The following is a 20259-nucleotide window of genomic DNA, read 5'->3' on the forward strand; positions in this document are numbered from 1 at the left end:
TTCCCAGCAGCATTCCCCAGTGGAAAAACCTTCTCTTAATATATTACATGGACTGTTTCCCTGAAAGATCAGCCTTGTTCTCTAAGACACAATTTCAGTGACATTTTTTCCTATCTCCAATTATGTTCATGGGACAGCGTTTTAGACATACAATGAGCAGCTTTCATCCGCTCACTTTCTCCCTAGAGATTGCTGAACACACATCATGGAAAGGTCCAAGCTGTCAGAAATGCATGACCTGGAAAGACTTCTTAGATCACCTGCTCCATCTTTGTAAATAATGGTGTCTTCATTCAGCTGGATTGTGACTCGTTGGAGAAATACTGTTAATAATTTCTCAGAAAAATAATTCTAAGATATGAGGATTCTCAGAGTTTTAATGTTTTTTTCCAGGGTTTTGATTGCATTTCCTTTGGTTTAGTTTGAGAACACACTCTGCATGGATTCTCTCTTCGGAATGACAAGTTCTTTGCCTTTGCAGACACGTTAGTTCACTGTGCTTCCCTTAGCCTCGCAGCTGTGGATAGAGTCAGCTTAATCTGTATGTACAGGGTGTGCTGTGGTCAAGTCCAACAGAAGATCAGTAATCTTCCATGAAATTCAGATCCCAGGCTTTTTAGAATGTATAGAAGGAATTCAGTCTCCTTTGTAATTGCATTCTTGCCAATAGGCCTGATACTTAAAGGGCTGCCAAATTTTTCCCACTCAAGCTTTAGATGAGAAATAGCTTAGGGGGTGAATGCAGTTAATTTTCTGCCAGGATTTCATTGTTCTTTAACTTCCGCCTGCTGTCCCAATTCCCCTTTTATCTTGCTGTACTTTTTCTCAGTCTCCCTTTTCGCTTCTCACATTTTTTCCTGACGTATTAAACACACTCACACACATGCGTGTGTGCACACTTTCTACTGTTGTAGTAAATATCTAGCATATTTATTACTTTGCCTCATTTTAAAAGTAAGCTTTTATTTAGAAAATTTGATAAATAACATACTCTTCATATATAAATCCTACTACTTATACCTACTAATACTATGAGTTATGTGCTTCTGTGAAATATACTTTTAGACTTATATTCCTGTGTGGTTATAATATGCTAGGTACAAGTTTTTTTTCATTTTTTGAAATGACCGTGCCAGTTTTTTCTCTCTTCTTTTTCTTGGCTGTTACTAAGAACCCTTCTATGACCATATTTGAAGACAGTTATATAGAGGATTTCTCAGAAAGCCAGGGTTAAAAGTGCATTAGGAGTTTAGTAGCTCTATCATTTTCGGAAGCTGAGACTCCCGGGAAGTGAGAGATGGCACACCTCCCCTCCCCCACTGGTGACGAAGGCTTCTAATGAGCCCCTTCCTGGTGTCTCCATGTGTTTCTAAAACAATCTGTTAGGATGGAATAACAACTCAGATATATTTACATTCTTGGGACAGAAAGATGATCCTGGGTCAGGAAATAGCATTTGAAAGTCATTCTGATTTGGAAGAATGATGCCAAGATACGGCGGAAGCTGAGGGCAGGGAAAGGTCAGTGTGGGTGGCCTGAACCGGCCCAGAGCTGTGCGACCTGCACAGATTCAGACCCAAATCCAGAGCCAGGGGGTCTCTGACCACTGCTGAAAAGAAGGAGCCAGCCTCGCAAGCCTGGATGCCCTTGCTTCCTCTCCTGCAGGTGGACTCTCTTGAAAGTTTCTTAACAATGGGTGACCTGGCTTCTGTTCACTTAGTAAAACCAGGAAGAAAGAGGGGCGGGCCGGGGACAGGGGAGACTCAGTAGTACTTGCTGGAGACGTGTATTTTTTTTAGGGAGCCACTTCATATTCTTTTTGGAATGAATCATGAGTATAAATAAACATATACACATTTTTAAATATTTGTTGAATAATTTTACTGAAGAATAAGATGTGAGTTAACTTTTATTTTCTAGTTCATTTGGTTTTCATACTTTTTTTTAAAATTAAAGCTTTAAGAAAGCAAAGAATGAAAACAGCCCTGATACCCAAAGAAGCAAACCTCATGCGCCGTGGGAAGAAAACGGCCCCCAGAGGTAAGGGAATCATCATTTTTCTAAAGGAGAGCAGTAGGAGAGGGGTTAGCAGTTGCCCCATCAAATAATGGAATCCACCTGCTTTGTGGCTGGTCAGGACTAGCTCTGGACAAGGCAGGCAGATTCCTACATCAGCGTGACCAGGGACTTCTGAAGAGAGATCAACAGGATGTGTCCTAACATGAAACTCTCTCTTGGAAAGGCAGAAGGGAAACTAGTGTATATTAAGAAACTGCCTTGGAAGGTCATCATGACAATTTAGAGTTCTAAAGATGATGTATTTCGGGAAACTCAAAATGAAATATATTAACGATAATTTCTCCAATTTCATAGTTCTTGTAAAAATTTTAGTTGAAAACTCTAGTGATAGAATAGTGATTCTAGAAGACCTTTGTTCCTAAAAATATATATTTGGTTTCTTTTGTTCATAACTATCAAACCAATGACAGACCTGCACTATAACTCGTTGGCTGTATAGTTACAGTGGTTTCGGGTATAGACCACCTAGGGGTTCAAATTCTAGCTCTGCCACTTTCTAGCTACTTTACTTGGGCTACTGAATGAACCTTTCTGTATTTCTTTTTTCTTTTTTGTTAAATGGGCCTAATAGTCCTTCAGTGCTTAGGGTTGATATGATGAACTAAGATGATGACTATAAAGCTTTGAGATCGGGCAGCGCCTGGCGGGTGGTAGGTTCATCATAAATGCAACTTGTTATTATTATTGCTGTCCTTTGTGTCTCTTCATTTCTTCCTGTTGAAGGTCACTGAGACAAATCCATTCCTGCAAGATAATGACTTTTATGATTTGTGTGACCAGATCTTACCTCCCTTTTCTTTCAATCTGTCTTGTCAGCAGGAAGAACCATTTGCCCCCATCCAGTATTCCCCTGAAAGGACCAACTGTGCAGTCGTGACAGCTTCCCTGGAAGCACTGGGTTTGGGAATTAGGGTGTTTGCTCCTCCAGGTCCTCTGCAGGGGTTATTGACCATTCCTCTCTCACTCCAGTGGACTCTACAACTCTCCCAATGACCGCACCAAGTCCCCGAAGTTTCCCTGCGCGCGCCGCCGAAACCCCTCCTGTGGGAGCGACAACGACTCTGTACAGCCAGCGAGGAGAAGGTGAGCTGAGCACAGCCCCTGATTTTAACCTTCCGACAGGAGCTCTGGGTCCCAGTCACATTTTTATCACAGGTTATCCTCATAATATCGTGAAGGTTTATCTCCCCAAGATAACAGAAAGCTTATGTTTTCTGAGGTAAAATAAGGTAGGGATCCTGAAGCATTTCTTTTAAACAGCCAGAGAATAATTTCAAAAATATTAATAGGAACTTGCTTTCTGTATTGCAGTTAAGACTGATAAGTTTAAAAAAATCATATATATTTTAACAATATATATTACATAGTATGTGTAATAAATTATGTAACATATGTTGATATATATCAGTAGTACATAAACAATATTAAAGTTTCGGCCTGAGAAGACAAAATTATATTATAGATGCCTCTCAGCTGAGGGTGTGTGCTCTGCTCTCCAGACTGATATATGTAGTTATATAAATGTGAGCGAACTCCTTTCAAAGCCCAGAGGAAATGAATCCTGTTAACAGTTTACCCAGGAGGTTAGATTATTTGTGTGGTTATATTTGCATGTGTGTGCTATTTAATTTTTTTTTAAAAGTCCATATCTAGAAGTTTGGGACTCTCTTTGCAAAGCAGGCCGGCCAATGAGACAGATCTAAGAGAAGAAGACCTAGAAGTGACTCACCAGTGAAATCCATTTCATTCCTCTGTGGTGAGGGCTGTGTTTTACCCTGGGTACCTACATAAGTGGCATTTTATGAGTGATTTTTATAATTATGAGACATTCAGGCCATGTCATGCTCTCAGGTAACCATCAAGATTCCTTTTATTTACACTGTGGGCCTGGAAAGCAGAAGCCCTTCTCTCTTCTCTGCCCTGTTTATACTTACTTGCTGGTCCATCCCTGTTTGATTGCTTCTGCTTCTGCCCATTTTCCAGAGTCTTACTCCCCAGCTTTCTCAAACCAGGCCCAACTTCACTGAAATCCTTTGACGGTTAAGAAGAGAAAGGTCTATATCACCTTCACCTAGTAGGACTGAAAAGGGGACGAGAAATCATGACCAACAGTGATTAGATAGAATAATAGTTGGCATTTATCATGTTGTAAGTACTGAGCAGCTTGTTTGCTATATATCATCTCATTTGATCTTTATAATAACCACAGGGAAGTGGGCTTTTGTATCACTCAGTCACGAGGCATTTTTAGCCGAAAGGGATTAATACAGAGAATTTTGGTGCACAGATGTTAGTAGGACTGAAGGAACAAAAGGCAGAGAGAGGCTGTCCTTCCCCTGGGCTGGGGGAATGAAAGGAGACCAGGGGGTGTTACCCAGAGATCCAGAGCGGCTTCTGCCTTTGAGCTGGCTCCCACAAGCCTGTGCTTGCTGCTGACATTGCTGTCTGCCGCTGCTGGAGGTGCCACCACCGTAGCTAATGCTGTGGAGCCCCCCTTCTCAGGAGTGCAAGAGTGGGTGCCACAGGTGCTGCCAGAAGCACAACTGCTTCCCCTTTTCCCCTGCCTCCAGATCTCACCGGAGTGTCTCTCAGTGGAACCCAGCTGGCAAAGGAGTCCAGAAAAATGCAATTGTCAGGTGTCTAGTGTTGGCACTGCAGGGAAGATTATAGATGGGTTGGGATGTAGTGAGTCCCTGTGGACAGGACCTGGCCCAGCATTATCATCTATAGATGAGGAAACTGTGGCTCCTGGAGATGACAGGAACTGTCCTTTGTAGTACATCTGGGATTTAGATCCAGGTCTGTACATCTGAAAAAGGCAGGGATAATGAACTGTCATTTATATACGGCAGGGGGAAAGGTTTTCTGCCTTCCTTCCCTACCAAAGATTGGTTCAGTTAGGACAACACTTAAAACCATGGCAACACCCCTGGGAAACACTTTAAAGGGCATTTATGTGTATATGTGTGTTGAGGGATGTGGGTAGTGGGATTCACTGCATATAGTAAGAATTTGGCACTGATTATTGTTAGACAGGTTTTTACAGTTTTTCATTCTTAATTATTAGTGTATTTTGTCATCATTCCCTAAATAAAAGAATTACATCTGTTGAGCAGATGGGCATTTTGATTTTAATATATTAAAAAAATGAACTTATCGAGTTCATTTGCTAAAATACACCAGAATTTACATTTCTTTTCAAACTGAATGCTTGAAATAGTTTGGAGCATATACATTCTCAAATCCAGACTGATGACTTCTATAGTGAGATGCCTTTTCTGTTGGCTTCCTGTGAAATACAGAGAAGTAATTGTGGTGAGTGGTTACAGGATCCTTTCATTGGCACCATTCAGGGAAAAGACCACTTTGGTTTTGTCTGAGCGGCCATAGAGCCTTCTGTCTGGTTCTGTGTGTCACTTGAAAGGTCTCTTATTCAGCATGTGTGTTTAGAGGAGATTACGGCATGGATGAGCCAAAGCTTTGTTTCTTTTCACTAGAAATGCCTTAGAAATGTATAAATGTCCCTGCCCTTGTTAGTCTTGTTTTATCTTCACATATACTTACCTTGCCCCTGGGCACAAACCCCTACATAGATGGTTAACTCTGACATTTGAAACCGGGATTTGTCATCAGCATGGAAGAATCACAAGGACTTGAATTTAATAATAGGAAATTCTCTTCTGTAATGGATGCCAGGATAACATGTTTTGCAAAAGATATTAACATTTCGTATTTTGCCAGTTGTTTGTCGGTAGGTGAAAACAGCTATCAAATTCTGGCAGAGTCTAGAACATTGGTTCTTAACCTTTTTGGGTGATAGAACTCAGAATCTGATTAATGTTGGATTCATTCCCTAGGGGGGCAAACTATATTATGAATTACACATACAAACTTCCTTATAATTTTCAAGGTTCACGGTGACCCTGATGCCTGCTTGTTTGGACATTCCTGTTCTAGAAAAAGAAAGGCAGCATGCTTTCTGGCAATACAATTTATCTTCACCCCCATTCATTATTATAAAAAATGTTTATTGAGTACCCACTTTATGCCAGGCACTATGTTAAACAACATTAGAGAAAGTCTGTGACCTTTGGGAGTTTACAGTTTGTTGGGGAAGAAGTATATGGATTACAAATGCATTTACAATTATGACTGTTATATGTTCTTGAGGGGGAGTTATGCTTAGGGGAATTTAAAAAATTAATTGAAACTTAACATGCATAAGAATAACTGCCTGATAAACGTTTACCATCCAAACACCTGTGTAACCAGCACTCTTAGGGGAGGTTTTGATGAGTTGTTGAATCAAGGAGGTGAGGAAGGGTTCCCCGAGGCTGGAATCCGACAAAAGCTGGCAAAGAGAGGTAGAGGGGCCAGCGTGTGCAGAGGCCCTGGGATAGAAGGGAGAGCGGAACATTCACGAAAAGAATAAAAGGTCTGTGTGGCTCAGGCATTGAGAGGGAACAGAAAAGTGCCAGAAGTGAGAAGCATGAGGCGCAGACCCCATAAGATACCTGAGCTTTGTTGAGGATTTTGGCCATTAGACCAGTCGTTTTCAGAAGGGATGGTAACAAGGTCACATTTGTATTGCGTAAAGGTGGCCCTTACTGTTCTGTGGAGAAAAGGTGGAGGGAATGGTGGGAACAGAGACCAGGCAACAGGCTATCGTACGAGTCCTGGCCGTAGAGAATGGGGGCCTGTGCCAACGTGGGGATACGGAGGTATAAGGAAGTTTGTGGTTTCAAAACCCATCCGGAGATAAGATCGGTAGGGCTGGTAGGATGAGTATGAAGGTGCAGGAGCGAAAGATGTCAAGAATGAAGACCAGGCTTGTGCAGTTACAAAGTGTGATGCCCTGAAGTGAGAATCACCAGGATATTACAGGCTTGAAAGGGGCAACTTTTTGGGTTTTGGCATGTGGAATTTGTTGTACCTTTGAGCAGTCCAAGTGCAGGATTCCCGTGGATTGTTGGATATAAGTCAGGAGCTGGATTAGCTGTCTCGACTGAAGTATAAATTTCTTCAGTATGTTAGTTGAAATATGAAATAGAGATGAGGCTGTCTAGATAGTGTAGATAGAATTCAAAGGCCAAGCCAATGACAGAGCTGTGAGAAACTCCAGCATTTATTTGGCGTAGTTGAAGAGGATTAGCTTGGTAAAAGAGACAGAAATTGTGGCCATAGGAAAAAAGCAAGAGAGTGAAAATCTGCTTACTAAATGGCTCCCTTCTCTGTCCATTCCCAGAGTGCTAGAAGCCAGGCTTGTATGTCCCAGGCATGAGATTAGAGAATCTCACTGTCAGAAATGGACAGATTCAATAAAAAAGATGGACAGATAGAAACTTGCCAAGGATTCCCCAGTGAAATGGTTGAGACTATGCACATTACTTTGTTCCACATGACAGTGAAGCCATCAGTTAACATGGTCTCCATCCAGAGGGTTCCAGTCCTTTTAGTGCACAATGCTTGAGAGAGAGCCATTATGACCTGGCATTTGAGGATAATTTCTGTGTGAAGAGACAGAGACTGAAACAATTAGGAGTTTGTGTGTGTGTGTGTGTGTGTGTGTGTGTGTGTGTGTGTAGACGGGGTACTCACAGGAAATGGAGACAATATAAGAAACAAAACTTTTCTTAAAAGTGTAATAATCATCTTTGGAAAATGAAAAATTTGATATCAAAAGGAAAGAGTGAATAAGAGTTCTTAGACTTCAATGTGGCAGAATTTTAAAAATAATCAATAGAAGGTTTAGAAGATACAGTTAAGGAAATCTTCCCCAAAGTAGAGCAAAATCAAAACAAATATATGGAAATAAGAATAAAAAATGGTCAAACCTGGATATCAAACATTCAACTAATGAAATTTCTAAGGCAAAAACCCAAGAAAATTCAGGAGGGGAAACTATTAAAGAAATAATGCAAGACAATAGTTCAGAAGTGAATAATCTCACTTTGTAGGGAACCTGCTGAGCGTTAGGCATAATGCCCCAACTGAAGCAGCTTGAAAGTAAATAGAAGCTGTAAACAGGAAGGGGGGGGGGAGATTGTGGTAAGAGAGCAGTGTTGAGAGGTGGTTACAGCCGATAAAGTCCAAGTGTGACCATGATGTGGGTGCTGAGGTATTGTGAAGAGATTAGAGAAAAGGTCAGGGGACTTGGAAGCCAGGGTGTTGGGAAGGGCACCCAAGTGAGTGCGGATGTCAGATTATGGCAAAATTTGGCTTGGCAGATTGCAGACCTAGGAACTGCAGACTAACCCCGTCACTGGATGAATGGAATTTCACAGATGTGTTGTGTGTTGCTATTTATAGACTATTTACAGCCCCCACTGGGTTGCTGGCTTCTTGAGGCCAGTTGGTAGTCTATTTCTGGGACCCATTATAGGGATGGGCATATACGTATGAGTTAAGTGTTTGGTAGTGAATGAATTTGTAACAGATATACTATTAAGCAAAGTAGAACTCATTTTGGTGTGCTTTCCCTAGCCAGTTGGTAATTTTCTATTTTCTTTAATGTCTTCATTTATTTGTTTTCCATAGGAAAGCCCATAATAGTGGTGAAGACTCAGATCTAAAGCAAAGGAGGAGGTAAAAAAAACCCAAAAAACAAAAGCCCCAAATGGGAAGGAGGGTCGGGAGAGGGAGGAAGGATCAGCATATTAGCATAGCTCAGAACTGAGGCAAGAGTGGGGACTTTTTTGTTTGTTTTATTAGTGGCTGCTTTAAGAGTACTATAAGTGTGTTCTTTGACATTCAAATTGGCTTCAGCTGGTTCTCAGTCTTCCATTCTGTAGCATCCTTAGCAATTTCTCTTTTTTTTCTGCTCTTCAGAGAAACTGTACCATGGAGCTGTCTCAGTTATCTATTGCTACGTTAAAGCCACCCCAAAACTTGGTGTATTTTAAAGCAACAGTAACCATATATATACACCTCTTTTATAATTCTATTGATTGCTAGTCTCAGACGAAGCTTCAGTAGGATGGTGGCTGAGGTTGGATTATTTCTATCTGGCGTCTTGGCAGAATTGCTGGAGGCTGGGGCCTCTCTCCATGGTCTCTGCACCTGGTGGCCTAGGGTTCTTTAGATGATGGTGGGAGGAAGCAGGAGCTACCAGCCCTGTTAAGAGGTAGCCCTGGAACTGGCAGAGTATCCCTTCCACCTTGTTCTGTTGGTAAAAATCTGTCACAGGGCGAGCACTAATTCAAGGGGAGGGGAAGTAAGCTCTACCTCTCTCAGTGAAGGGTGGAGGTTTGACAGGCCTTTGTGTCCATATTTAGTTTAGCACAGGGACTTACAGCTTTATGTCCAATTTCTTTTAGAAGTGCTTGGTTTTGTGGTCCTTTCTGGGAGCATAGTGACATTTGCCTTTAATCACGTTTTTTTAGACTCTCAGGTGTCTGACTGAATTGAGAAACACCGACTAGAGGGGAGGGATACTACTTATGTTTGGATTAGTAATTTTACTACAGAATTAATTCCAAAGAACCAACATGAACCTTTCTAAAATTTTTCATTTGTCTTAAATGTGCGTTTTTTTCCTTTTGCTCTTATTTTGTCTTCAGGTCACGCTCACGCTGTAACACAAGCAGCGGTAGTGAATCAGAAAATTCTAACAGAGAACATCGGAAAAAGAGAAACAGGTAATACTGGACTCTTGTAGTTAACTGGAACTCCAAACTCAGAGGCTGCTGTTGGTGGGAAAAACTCGGTGCCCTGTGTATTTTTAAGCCTGATTGTCTCGTCTGTGTTTAAGAAGTGATCTGGCACTGTTTTGAAGTAGTATTTTAGGAAACCTCAGCTCTTTGAACTGAGTTTCTTATCTTTATAATAAGATAATTAAACAACTTGCCAATGAGGTGTTTTTTTGTTAATGAAAAAAAAAGTTGATCTTTATTTAGGAACAACATGTAGTGAATTCTTACCACCCTTAGACCCATGTCTTAGACCCATGTCTAAGGGTGGTAAGAAATTTTACTGTTACAGGGATTTCTCCCTGAAGTATCTTTTAACATGACATTACTGTATTTTGCCAAACCCAAAATTAGGGACTCATTGTTTTATAGATTCAGCCTCATGTAGATGTACATGCAAATATGTGTTTATATTTATGTCAGGCACATACAGTTAGATGGGGGAGTGCAGTTTGCTCATATCTTTAAGACACATTTTAAAGAGCTTTTTAATAACATCATTTGACATATAATCAGTATTAGTGGTGGCTTAATGCATTAATCAGTGCTCTCTGGTTGCAACATATTTATTTGAAAACAAGTGTTTGCGTAATGAAAGAATGCCAGGTTAGGAGGGAGAGGGATTTGATTGCTGGTTGTGCTAGTTTCTAACTCAGTGGTTCTCAGTTGGGGACAGTTTTGCCCTCCCCCTCTGTTCCCTGAGGATATTTGACCATGTTTTGAGACACTTTTGATTGTCAGAATTGCTACTGGCCAGGATGTTACTAAATACCCTACAATGCACAGGGCAGCCCCCCACAACAAAAAAATACCTGGTCCAATAATATGTCAGTAGTGCTACTGTTGGAAACCCATCCTCACCTGGTGTGGAACTCTGTCCTGGTTGTTTTTGCTTTTCTGGGTCATCTTTTTTTCTTCTGTAAAATGAGGAAGTTGGATGAGATAATCTCCAAGGTCCTTCTTTAGTACTTGGAGCCTTGTGCTTGGCACACACTGAATCGGCCTCCCTCTCTGACTACAAAGCCTGTGCAATCATATTCCAGACGGCATTGTGAGAGTGGACCGTTTGCCTAGGGAAGCTTTCTCTGTGGGGCCTTCTTGGGGGCTGGAATCACACTACATAGAGGTGAGATCTCAATGTGTTATAACACTTCTCAAGGAAATGACTTAAGTTTCTTCATCTGTAAAACCCAAGTGTGGAGGGTAGCTCTCCCTGAGGTCCCCTCTCCTGCTCTAAAATTCAGTCTTCACCAACAACACAAAACAAAACAAAAAACCCCCGACTCTACTCTCCCCCATTTGTACTTATTGATGAAGCCAGTATCTTGAGAAATATATTTTCTGTTTTGCTTGGTGTAGTTTAAGTTACATTCGTAGGTGCTCTAGTCTTCTCAGAAGGTGGCCTGTTCAAAAAATGTCTTTGGGGGCTAAAAACACTCACCTTGACATTTACTGTTCAAAATGAAACACTATTTAAGGTTTGCCAACAATCCTTAAATAGCTCATTACTGATCTAATTGCACTGGCTTCAATATTCCTTGTAGGTGTTTTCTCCCTCAAGACTTTCTCCCCCACCCCACCCCACGCATAGTTTTTTAGATTGGAGTTCTCTGTACTGTTTAAGTTGTGTATTTTAAAATGATGGTGGTTCTGAGTGTTTAAATGCTAATGTGCTTTTTAATGAGAAATCAGTTTCAAAACACACTCTGACACAGTGGCTTTCAGACTCATTTTCCCTCCAGAAATATTGCCCCGGGATTTCATAAGCTGCCTGTGTCTGTAGAAGATGAAGCCTCGAGTCTAGATCTCAGGGGCAGGCACAGCAAAACGTGGGCAGAGGAAGAAACATGTCTTTCCGTTCCAGTCCCCACTCCTGCAACTTCTCGTGGAGCAAGCGACAGTGAGTGTGCAGGAGAGGCTGCAAACACAGGCTGCGTCCAGGGGCCACCTACTCATTATGTTATCTGTGCTGCCGAGAACCCTCCCTCCCGTTAGCCGTTCACATTTTGCCATAGCCTGCAAGGTCTGCATCGGATGTGTAGGCCTGCTTATTTACATTGCAGCCCTGCCGATGGTCCTGATCCGGCTCCTGTCCGTGATGGAGGTCGTCGCCTGTTGTCTGACTTCCTACTTGTGGAGAAGCCTCTGTCTGGGGGAAAGGATAAATCTTTTCTGTGTCATCCGTCCTTCCTTATCCCAGACGCAGTGGGACCCAGGCAGGCTCTCCAGAGTCCTCTGTGCTCTCACCGAAGGACTCGGACCCTGGGGCGGGCAGACTGCGTCTGGAGCCGGCTGGTGCTCTGCTCCCTGCGGCGAGGCCTGAGACTCGGAGCCTGCCCCTGACACGCCCTGCTTCCCTGCCTCCCCGGGGCTGTCGCCTGGGGCAGGGGGCAAAGGCTGTGCAGGTTTGCTTTTCTGTCTTGCTTTTGAAGCCCATCATGATGTGTCTAGTGGAACTGTGGGCATTTATTGAGCACCTGTTGTATACTTAGTACTCTGCCATCTGCTGTGATCGGTACAAACAAATATTCACTCCATCCACTGCTAGGTGCAGTTATGGCAGATGTCATGGTAAAGGAAAGGACCAACATTGGATCTTTTTTTTTTTTTTTTTTAAGCACAGGAAGTCTTTCCTGTTAGGTTCCTGCCATTCTGGAAATACTGTTTTTTCACAACGTCTGCCCATTGGAGCTTAAGCTGCTTTGCCGTTTCCCTGGATAACAATTTAAACATCTCTCATTTTGTGTGAGGAGAAACGAAAGTTAATAAAACAGTGTTTACAAATCAACTTTATCTAAAGCAGTAGCTGTGGCTTCTAACAACTGTTTTTAAAAAAGTCCTAATCTGCATCACTCTGGAAGGTTCACATTAGAAACAAGGATTCTTATTTAGTTTCAGGTTTAGAAAAATATGGCTGTAGATGAGCAACCCCTTTCTCACCTGTGGGTCCAGAGCTGACGAGTGCGTGAGGGCACTTTTTTTTATTTTATTTTATTTTTGTTTAAAAGATCCCTTTTTCTCCCCAATGACCTGTTCCACCCCTCCCCCTCCCCAGTCCCTCTCCCCACCATTGTCCGTGTCCTTGGGTTGTGCATATATGCGTATAAATTCTTTGGTTACTCTCTCCCTCTCCACCCACCCGCCCTCCTCCCTCCCTCTGACATTCATCAGTCTCATCTATGCTTCCATGGCATTGAATCTATTCTGTTCATCAGTTTATTAAGCTCTTTAGATTCCACATATAAGCAAGTTCATGTGATGTTTGTCTTTCTCTGCCTGGCTTATTTCACTTAGCATAATTTTCTCCAGGTCCATCCACACTGTCCCAAAGGGTATGAGATGATTCCACTCTTAGGAATGTATCCTAAGAATCCTGAAACACTAATCAGGAAGAATATATGCACCTCTATGTTCATAGCAGCACAGTTTACAATAGCTAAGATCTGGAAACAGCCCAAGTGCCCATCAGGAGATGAGTGGATAAAAAAGCTGCGGGGCATTTACACCATGGAATACTACACAGCCGGGGGCACTTCTGTCACCTGTGCCCTGACCGTGGGGCCCCGTGCCATACCGTTTCCGACAGCACCAGGAGGCCTTGGCCCCCTCCTTTCTTGGGGGGAGCGAGGGGGTTGTTTATGTCTTTATTTACCCCTTTCAACTTGAGTTGTCCTTTCTTTGCTATTTTCATAATCTCGATGAGTATCCTATAATTTTCTAGGTTTTGAGGTTTGCGAGCAGAGCTTTTCTTCCTTTTTATAACCAGCTGGAAGTTGGAACACAGTTTTTTGTCCAAGACGACAGAGTCCTTATTTTCCCCTACTGTCTCCTGCCTGCATTCTCATCTTACCTCTGTTCTCTTGCCTCCCTTTTCGATCTTTGCGGCACGTTATTTTTCCTTGCCTCGTTCCTTTGTCGTCCTTTTCTTAGCTTCTTTCCCACTCTTATTGTCTTTCTTCTGTGTTCTCTGCACTTAGGAGCCAATGATGTGTTGAAAGACTTCAAGGATGTGGGTCCAGGTCTTGGCTTTGCCATGTACTGGTGTTTGACCTTAGGCATCTCTTTTAACCGCTTTAAATCATAGTTTTCTTTAAAGTGGGCTGTAATGTGAACATTTTTGTTGAAAGAGTTACTGTAAAGATGCAGTGAAATCTAAGAGGCGAGAGGCCTGTGGGGTGCAGAATCACCAGTTCCACGTCTGATTCTGGAGTTGCTGCCAGTTCGCGTGCCCCGCCTCTCCTTCGCCCCGGCTCCAGCCTTTCCGCTTTTCCTTTTGTCCAGTCTTCCGTTCTCCCGCCTCCCCTACCCTTACCCATTTGTATTTTCGGACCAGTCATTTTTACCCTCTGGTTCATGGGCAGGTTTTAGGGATCTCATAACCACATGAAATTGTATGTAAAATTCTGTGTATTTCTCAGTACAGGGTGGGGAAAAAGTAGGTTTACAGTTGTTCATATGGAAAATAATACAATAATTAATAAATAGTAATAAAAGGATAAACTTGGTGTTTCACGTACTCACAACTGTAAACCTAGTTTTCCCCCACCCTGTATACAGTTTTCTGGTGATCGGGTCTAGCTTTGATCAGATTCTTAAGAGGGTGTCTGTGTGAACCCCAAAAAGTTATGAAGCGGTTATTATGTAAATAGTGGAGGAACAGACTGATATTGGGAAATGAAATGGGTATTTCAATTCACTGTTAGGATTAAAACCTAAAATGCTTAAATTTCGTTTAGTGATTACTTTTCTATACCAATTTATGAAAAAATTGGTTCAATTAAATTCATCAAATTGGGAACCCTACCAGTTGCAAGGCAGTATGAAGTTAATGATCTGTGTGAATATTAGATTGTATTCATGTCCACTAGTTAGAATTTTGAAACTTTTACCTGAGATAAGAAGGGTCAGCCAGCTGGTCCCTAGAGGTTGGAGTCTCTGGGCCATGCTCTGGACTTGCCCAGGGTGTATGTTGAAGGAGAACCAAGGAAGTAAACCTTTCACAAAGCAGCTTTCCCTGAAAACACTTTGAGCTTAATAAAATATCCTTCAGGTTCAAAGACACCAGTCTGCAAAACATCCTTTGTGCTATTGATGAGAATCAGCAGCGCTTTGAGTGTTCACCAGGGAGAATCTCAGGATTACTCCGTCGTTAGCTTTGATGTGTGTCTAGGCTTATAGGATTTTGAAGTGGGAGATTTGGAGGGGGTGGAGGGTCAGTGACTAGAGAAGTAGTCTGGTGTTTTATTTGTATAAGCATAAGAGTGGAAGTAACTCTGGAGCTTGGCAAGGATTTAAAGAGTAAAAGATGCACTGGCCAGGTGGCTCAGTTGGTTGGAGCATTGTCCTGTACAACAAAAAAGGTTGTGGGTCCAGTTCCCGGTCAGGGCACATGCCTAGAGGTTGCTGGTTCGATCCCTAGTCTGGCGTGTATGGGAGGCAACCGGTTGATGTTTTTCTCTCACATCAATGTTTCTCATATCCTCGGGTGAGGATTTACCAAGAAAAAAAAGAAAAGAAAGAAAACTGAGAGAAGTATGGAGTATAAGCAGGACTAGAGCAGATTGGCAACAGGGGTCCATTTGGACCTTTCCCTCATTTTATCCTTGGATGTTCGCATCACAGACACGTGAGTTATGTACGCGAGGCTGTGTGTGTGCACACGGGTGCACACGGGTGCAGTAGAGCACAGAACAAAAAATGAGGGAGCCTGTGTTATGAATTCGACCTGGCTTTGAAGAACTCTGTGGCTAGGAGCTGGTTACCTTTCCCTCTGAATCTTAGTTTTCTCACATGCAAGGTAGAATAATACCTGTCCTGTCTACCTCACAAGAGGTTTGTAAACATCCAGGAGATAATGTGCTTTGAAAAGTGGAAAGCACCCTGCATAGGCAGGTACTGTTAGATGCGTGAGAAGAGTCAGCACCGCTCCCTGTTGTATCTGTAAACCAGGCCCAGCTCCCTGTAACAGAAAAGACGTCAGTGTTCCTAACGTGAATTTTTCCTGCCACAAATGTTGGTTTCTTCCTGCCTTTAAGATGTCTTTTAGAATCTGTATCTGAATAGTAGATTAAGATGGGTTTAAATATTTTAAATATGTTCCACAAGATCTTTTGTATTATTTTTTCTTAAAAAAAAGAAGGAACTGTATTCTGTTGCACTGCAACTAGCTGGGACAATACATCTAAGTGGGGCGTGATATTCGTGGGATTTTGTACAGTGGTAAAATAAAAGAACTTTTTTATCCCTGTGCCCTGGGCGGGGGGGGGGGGGCTGTTTTTGGATGATAGCAAGCTTAAATCAGTGGGGCATTTCTTCCAGATAGTCTGAAAAGAGGTAACTGTTTCCTTGCTAGCATTCCCCCTGCCCTGTTTCTGATTAGGCAGAGGCTGCAGACAAGGTAGAAACTGTGGGTATGAAGAGAGCAGTTCTTACAAAGCCAGTGGAAACAGAGCGTTCACCGTGCTACGGATTGCAAGGGCTTCTGATTTCCACTCTAATAAGTCATTTCAAAATTCAGACATTTGATATGGATGACTTAGGGCTTCCAGAGCATAATCAGAGTTGACAGAGATGACGGTGGAGGTGCCGAGCTGCAGCCACCGAGAATGACGTCCGATTCCCAAGCGAGGGCAAAGCAGGTTGAAAAATTAGGAAAACGGAGGAGGGTTTGAAAGAGAGATTGCACCAAAAGGTAACACATTTTGTAGGAAGAGCATAAGAAATAAGTGGAAGAGGCAGAAGCACCTTCAGGAGCAAATAAGAATAATTTATTGATGATGGGGGAAGTTTGGGAAAAGCAAATGAATTTTTTGCTTGCTAGTCTTAAGGGAATATGTCGACAGATGCCTGGAACCAACATAAATTTCCCTAGGGAAGAAAAACTACTGGAAAAAAAAAAAAAGAAGAAGATTGGTTTATAGCAGGTGATCCAAAAATGAGTGCAGTTAATGAGAAACACAAGTCTGCAGTCAGTCGGGACCTGCGGACGTAGTATTAGCAGTGGAGTGTCCACATGAAGCAATTGTCTGGGAAGCTGTGCGGTTGATGAAGTATAGGTTTGTTTCAATGTGTCCGACTGGCTTGAAATAAAACACAAATAGAGAAACACAGAATTTTAAAGCTAGAAAGGATCTTCGCGGTAATCAGGTAGATGAAAAACTGAGACCTGACCAAAGAAGCAATTTGCTCAGGTAATGGCAGTGTGGGGACCACGCAGGACTCGGGAGCACCGTGTATTTCTCATATCTTCTTAGAGCTTCATTATACATTTGCTTTGTGAGATTTCTCAGGCTCAGCATTAAACACGGTCTCTATTTTCAGTGAATGAGTAGTGAATTAAGAACTGGTGTCAAGGAAGGCCCTATTAGGATCAAACCGCCTGGGTAAAGGTAGAGAGCAGAGGAAAGCCCACGGGAGGTCGTATAAGGATTCCGTTAATGTGAAGAATTCTGCAGAAGAGGCAGAACTGTAATTGGGGAGGCAGGAAAGAGGAGACCAGAAGTAGTCATTGTCTTCGTTTTTGTTATCAAACGATTATATGGCATTTCATCTGCAAACCTTTTGCAAACTTTAATTAAGTGTCACATGCACTTACAATCTAAATTGCATGCGTCGTCTGGAAAAGTCGGGTGTTCAGACTTGGTGAGACGTGGGGGAAACGTACTAGAGTTCTCCTGTTCTGAAACGTCATTGAAATTTGTTCTATTTTCAGTCAGCCCTTTTCCTTATATATTAAAAAGCAAAAGCCTGTTGTGATAAGGCGCCCTACCCCAACTGTTAACTCTCCATAGTTGTTAGTGAGAAAATAGACACGATATGATCAATTTAGAGTTACTGCATCTAAGGATACAGGAAAGAAACACTTTGCATTTTTGAGGTTCCCTTTAAATGCAACATTTGGAAATGAATATTTCCCCAATGTAAATGACAATGGGCTCTTTTTTTCCCCCCTTGACACTATCTGTCATGTAAGAGCACATTTTGACTTTTTTTAAAGGTCATTTACATTTTTCTTAATGTAAATCCCTACATCATAATTAAAATCTAGCAGGAAAGGAGCAAAAAACAACACTTACGTATCCCGCACTTAAGGATAGAGGAGGCTTACAAGTCGCATTATAGCATCTGTCTTTTACATTTGAAGATTTCTTTATTCACTCACGCATAAACAAAATAGTTAATGTCTGCCTCGTAAGGACCGCATGTTATACTATTGTTGCTTTCCACACAGCACCTGTATTTTCTGGAGCAGTTCATGGATGGGAGAAATGACACTTTCATTCTTGTAATGAGGTACCATTAACTGGACGCCTTTTGTAAGGGTGTAATTTCAAACTTCATTACAGACTGAGGCAGCCATACCACCATTACTCAGGAAAATGTGCTTCTGTTGTTACTCTTCAATGAGCCTTACATTTTTAATGCACCACGTTAGAATATTTATGAAACAGTGTCACCAGTAGAGGGCATCTGTCTTTGAAACACATGGGTCACAAGAATATTAATTGCCGGGGTTTCAGTGGCCCCACTTTAGACTTTTAGAAAAAAAAAAATTAAGGTGCATGGCCATCGTCTGAAATTCCTTCTGATGTCATTCTTATTACTGGCAAGGTACAGGGACTCTGTGGGCTCTTGTTTCTGGAGTTTTAATTTTTTTCATCAGGGTAAAGTCTGAGTATGACGGTAGCCAGTTAAATTCCACAATACAGAATGAGCGTACACTAACTGTGCTTCCTTTTAAATGTCTGTCCTCTGGGAAAAGTCTGTTTGCCAAAGTCAGGCCTCAGCCTTGCTCATAGGCTTGACCTCTCAGAAATATTTAAAGATGCTGATTTCCTGATTTAAAAAAAAATTGACATTGTGAAATACAGTCCTGCGCACGACTCTGCAGCGATTTAGTTCCGAATGGAAGCTATAGAGGGTTAGGAGTTAGGAGACCTAGGTTTTATGTCCATCCCTGGGCACTGTGAGGTGTGGGTTCCGGGGAGAGGGGAGATACCTCCTTGCCAGTCTGCTACTTCCCCACTGACTGTCTCTGTCTAACTTTGAGAACCTCAGTCCTGGGAGTGTCAGGACTGCTCCTCCACTAGGCTGCCACGTAATACATAGGATGGTGTGAGGCGTAGGTTCTGGCTGTGAAAATACATGTATGTATGACTATGTATACACACACATACACATATACAAGCACATAGCATTTTCAAATTGGAGTGTTTCAAAGAATGGTTAGTAATTATGTCCTCAAGTAGTTTACCTACTCTTATTTTCTTCAGATACTTCTAACATTAAGCTCCATAGCAATACATGTTGAATTTTAAGTTCTTCTACATGCCATGAGAGAGGGAACTGCATTCTTGAATCTGTGAAACATACTGTGACTGTATCCTGTCAATTTTCAAATAGCCTGTTAGAATTGAAAGCTTTAGCAAGGAAATGTTTGTAGTTCAAAGGCTTGAAGTGTGTTACAGATAATTTTTCACTTAACACAATTTCTCTTTAATCTAGAGAGACTTAGTTTCTTCCTTATAAGTACTGAGCTTTTTTTTTTTTTTTTAAATATCTTTATTGACTTCAGAGAGAAGAAAGGAGAGGGAGAGAGAGAGATAGAAACATCAATGATGAGAGAGTCATTGATCGAGCCTGCAACCGGGGCCTGTGCCCTGACCAGGAATCAAACCCCGATCGCCTGGATCCCAGGTTGACGCTCAACCGCTGAGCCACTCCTGGCCAGGCAGTACTGAGCTTCTTAACTTGAATGTGCCTTCCATTGTCTCTGAGTTGTATGTGAAATGGGTATTTGCCACTCATCTACTGATTTGCATTTATAAGCAAAGCCATGTATCCACACCACAGTCTGTATAAGTGCTGTCACAGGGCAGCCAGAAGACATTCGTTCAGGGAGAGCAATGACTCCAAACTTACCTGTTCTTGTTTTTGTTCTGAAACATTTATGCGCACACAGTCCCAGTACTGGGACGGTTTCCTTGCACTTCGGTGCTTCTCTCCCACACCCTGGGAATCTCAGTGTGTGAAACGAACACGCTGGAGCAGTTTCCTGAAGGATTTACATAAATTAAAAGTTAAATTATTCAAATAACAGGTGTTTAATTTTTGTGTTGTTGCAGTGCATCCCGGACAGTATTTACACATTCATCAAGCACTTGCTTTAATTAAGCACTTGCTCCACTTCTCTCCTGCAACACCTCGCCCTTGTTACTAAAAAGACCACGTGGCGGAGTCCAAAACTTCTTCAGTGTGGTCCATGGGAGGGTTTTGTTAGGGCCACGCAGTACCTTAACATATAGAATTGCTTGCCGTTACTTAAAATTGGAAGAGTTCACCTTAAAAATTCAGATTTGTGGATTATCTTTTAAAAAATAAGAAAATTTGGTAACATTGTCCTGTGATCTCATATGGCGGGTGCCTGTGCTCCCCAGTGCTCCCCTGCTCTGGAATTTCCCCTGGATTGACTGGTCCCTCATTGACACATCCT

General features: G+C 42.1%; 1 protein-coding gene across 2 annotated transcripts in view; it reads left to right on the forward strand.

Annotated features, from left to right (window-relative positions):
* Positions 1-20259, forward strand: part of EPB41L4A (erythrocyte membrane protein band 4.1 like 4A) — a 208974-nt gene that overhangs the window by 173295 nt on the left and 15420 nt on the right. For both annotated transcript variants that reach the window (XM_081133301.1, XM_081133300.1), the window contains 4 exons: positions 1957-2040; positions 3049-3162; positions 8617-8664; positions 9639-9716. In XM_081133301.1, the coding sequence (XP_080989427.1) occupies positions 1957-2040; positions 3049-3162; positions 8617-8664; positions 9639-9716 (324 nt within the window). The remainder of the gene's footprint in view (positions 1-1956; positions 2041-3048; positions 3163-8616; positions 8665-9638; positions 9717-20259) is intronic.

Source organism: Miniopterus schreibersii, assembly GCF_964146895.1.
Source record: "Miniopterus schreibersii genome assembly, chromosome: 3".
NCBI classification, from domain to species: domain Eukaryota; kingdom Metazoa; phylum Chordata; class Mammalia; order Chiroptera; family Miniopteridae; genus Miniopterus; species Miniopterus schreibersii.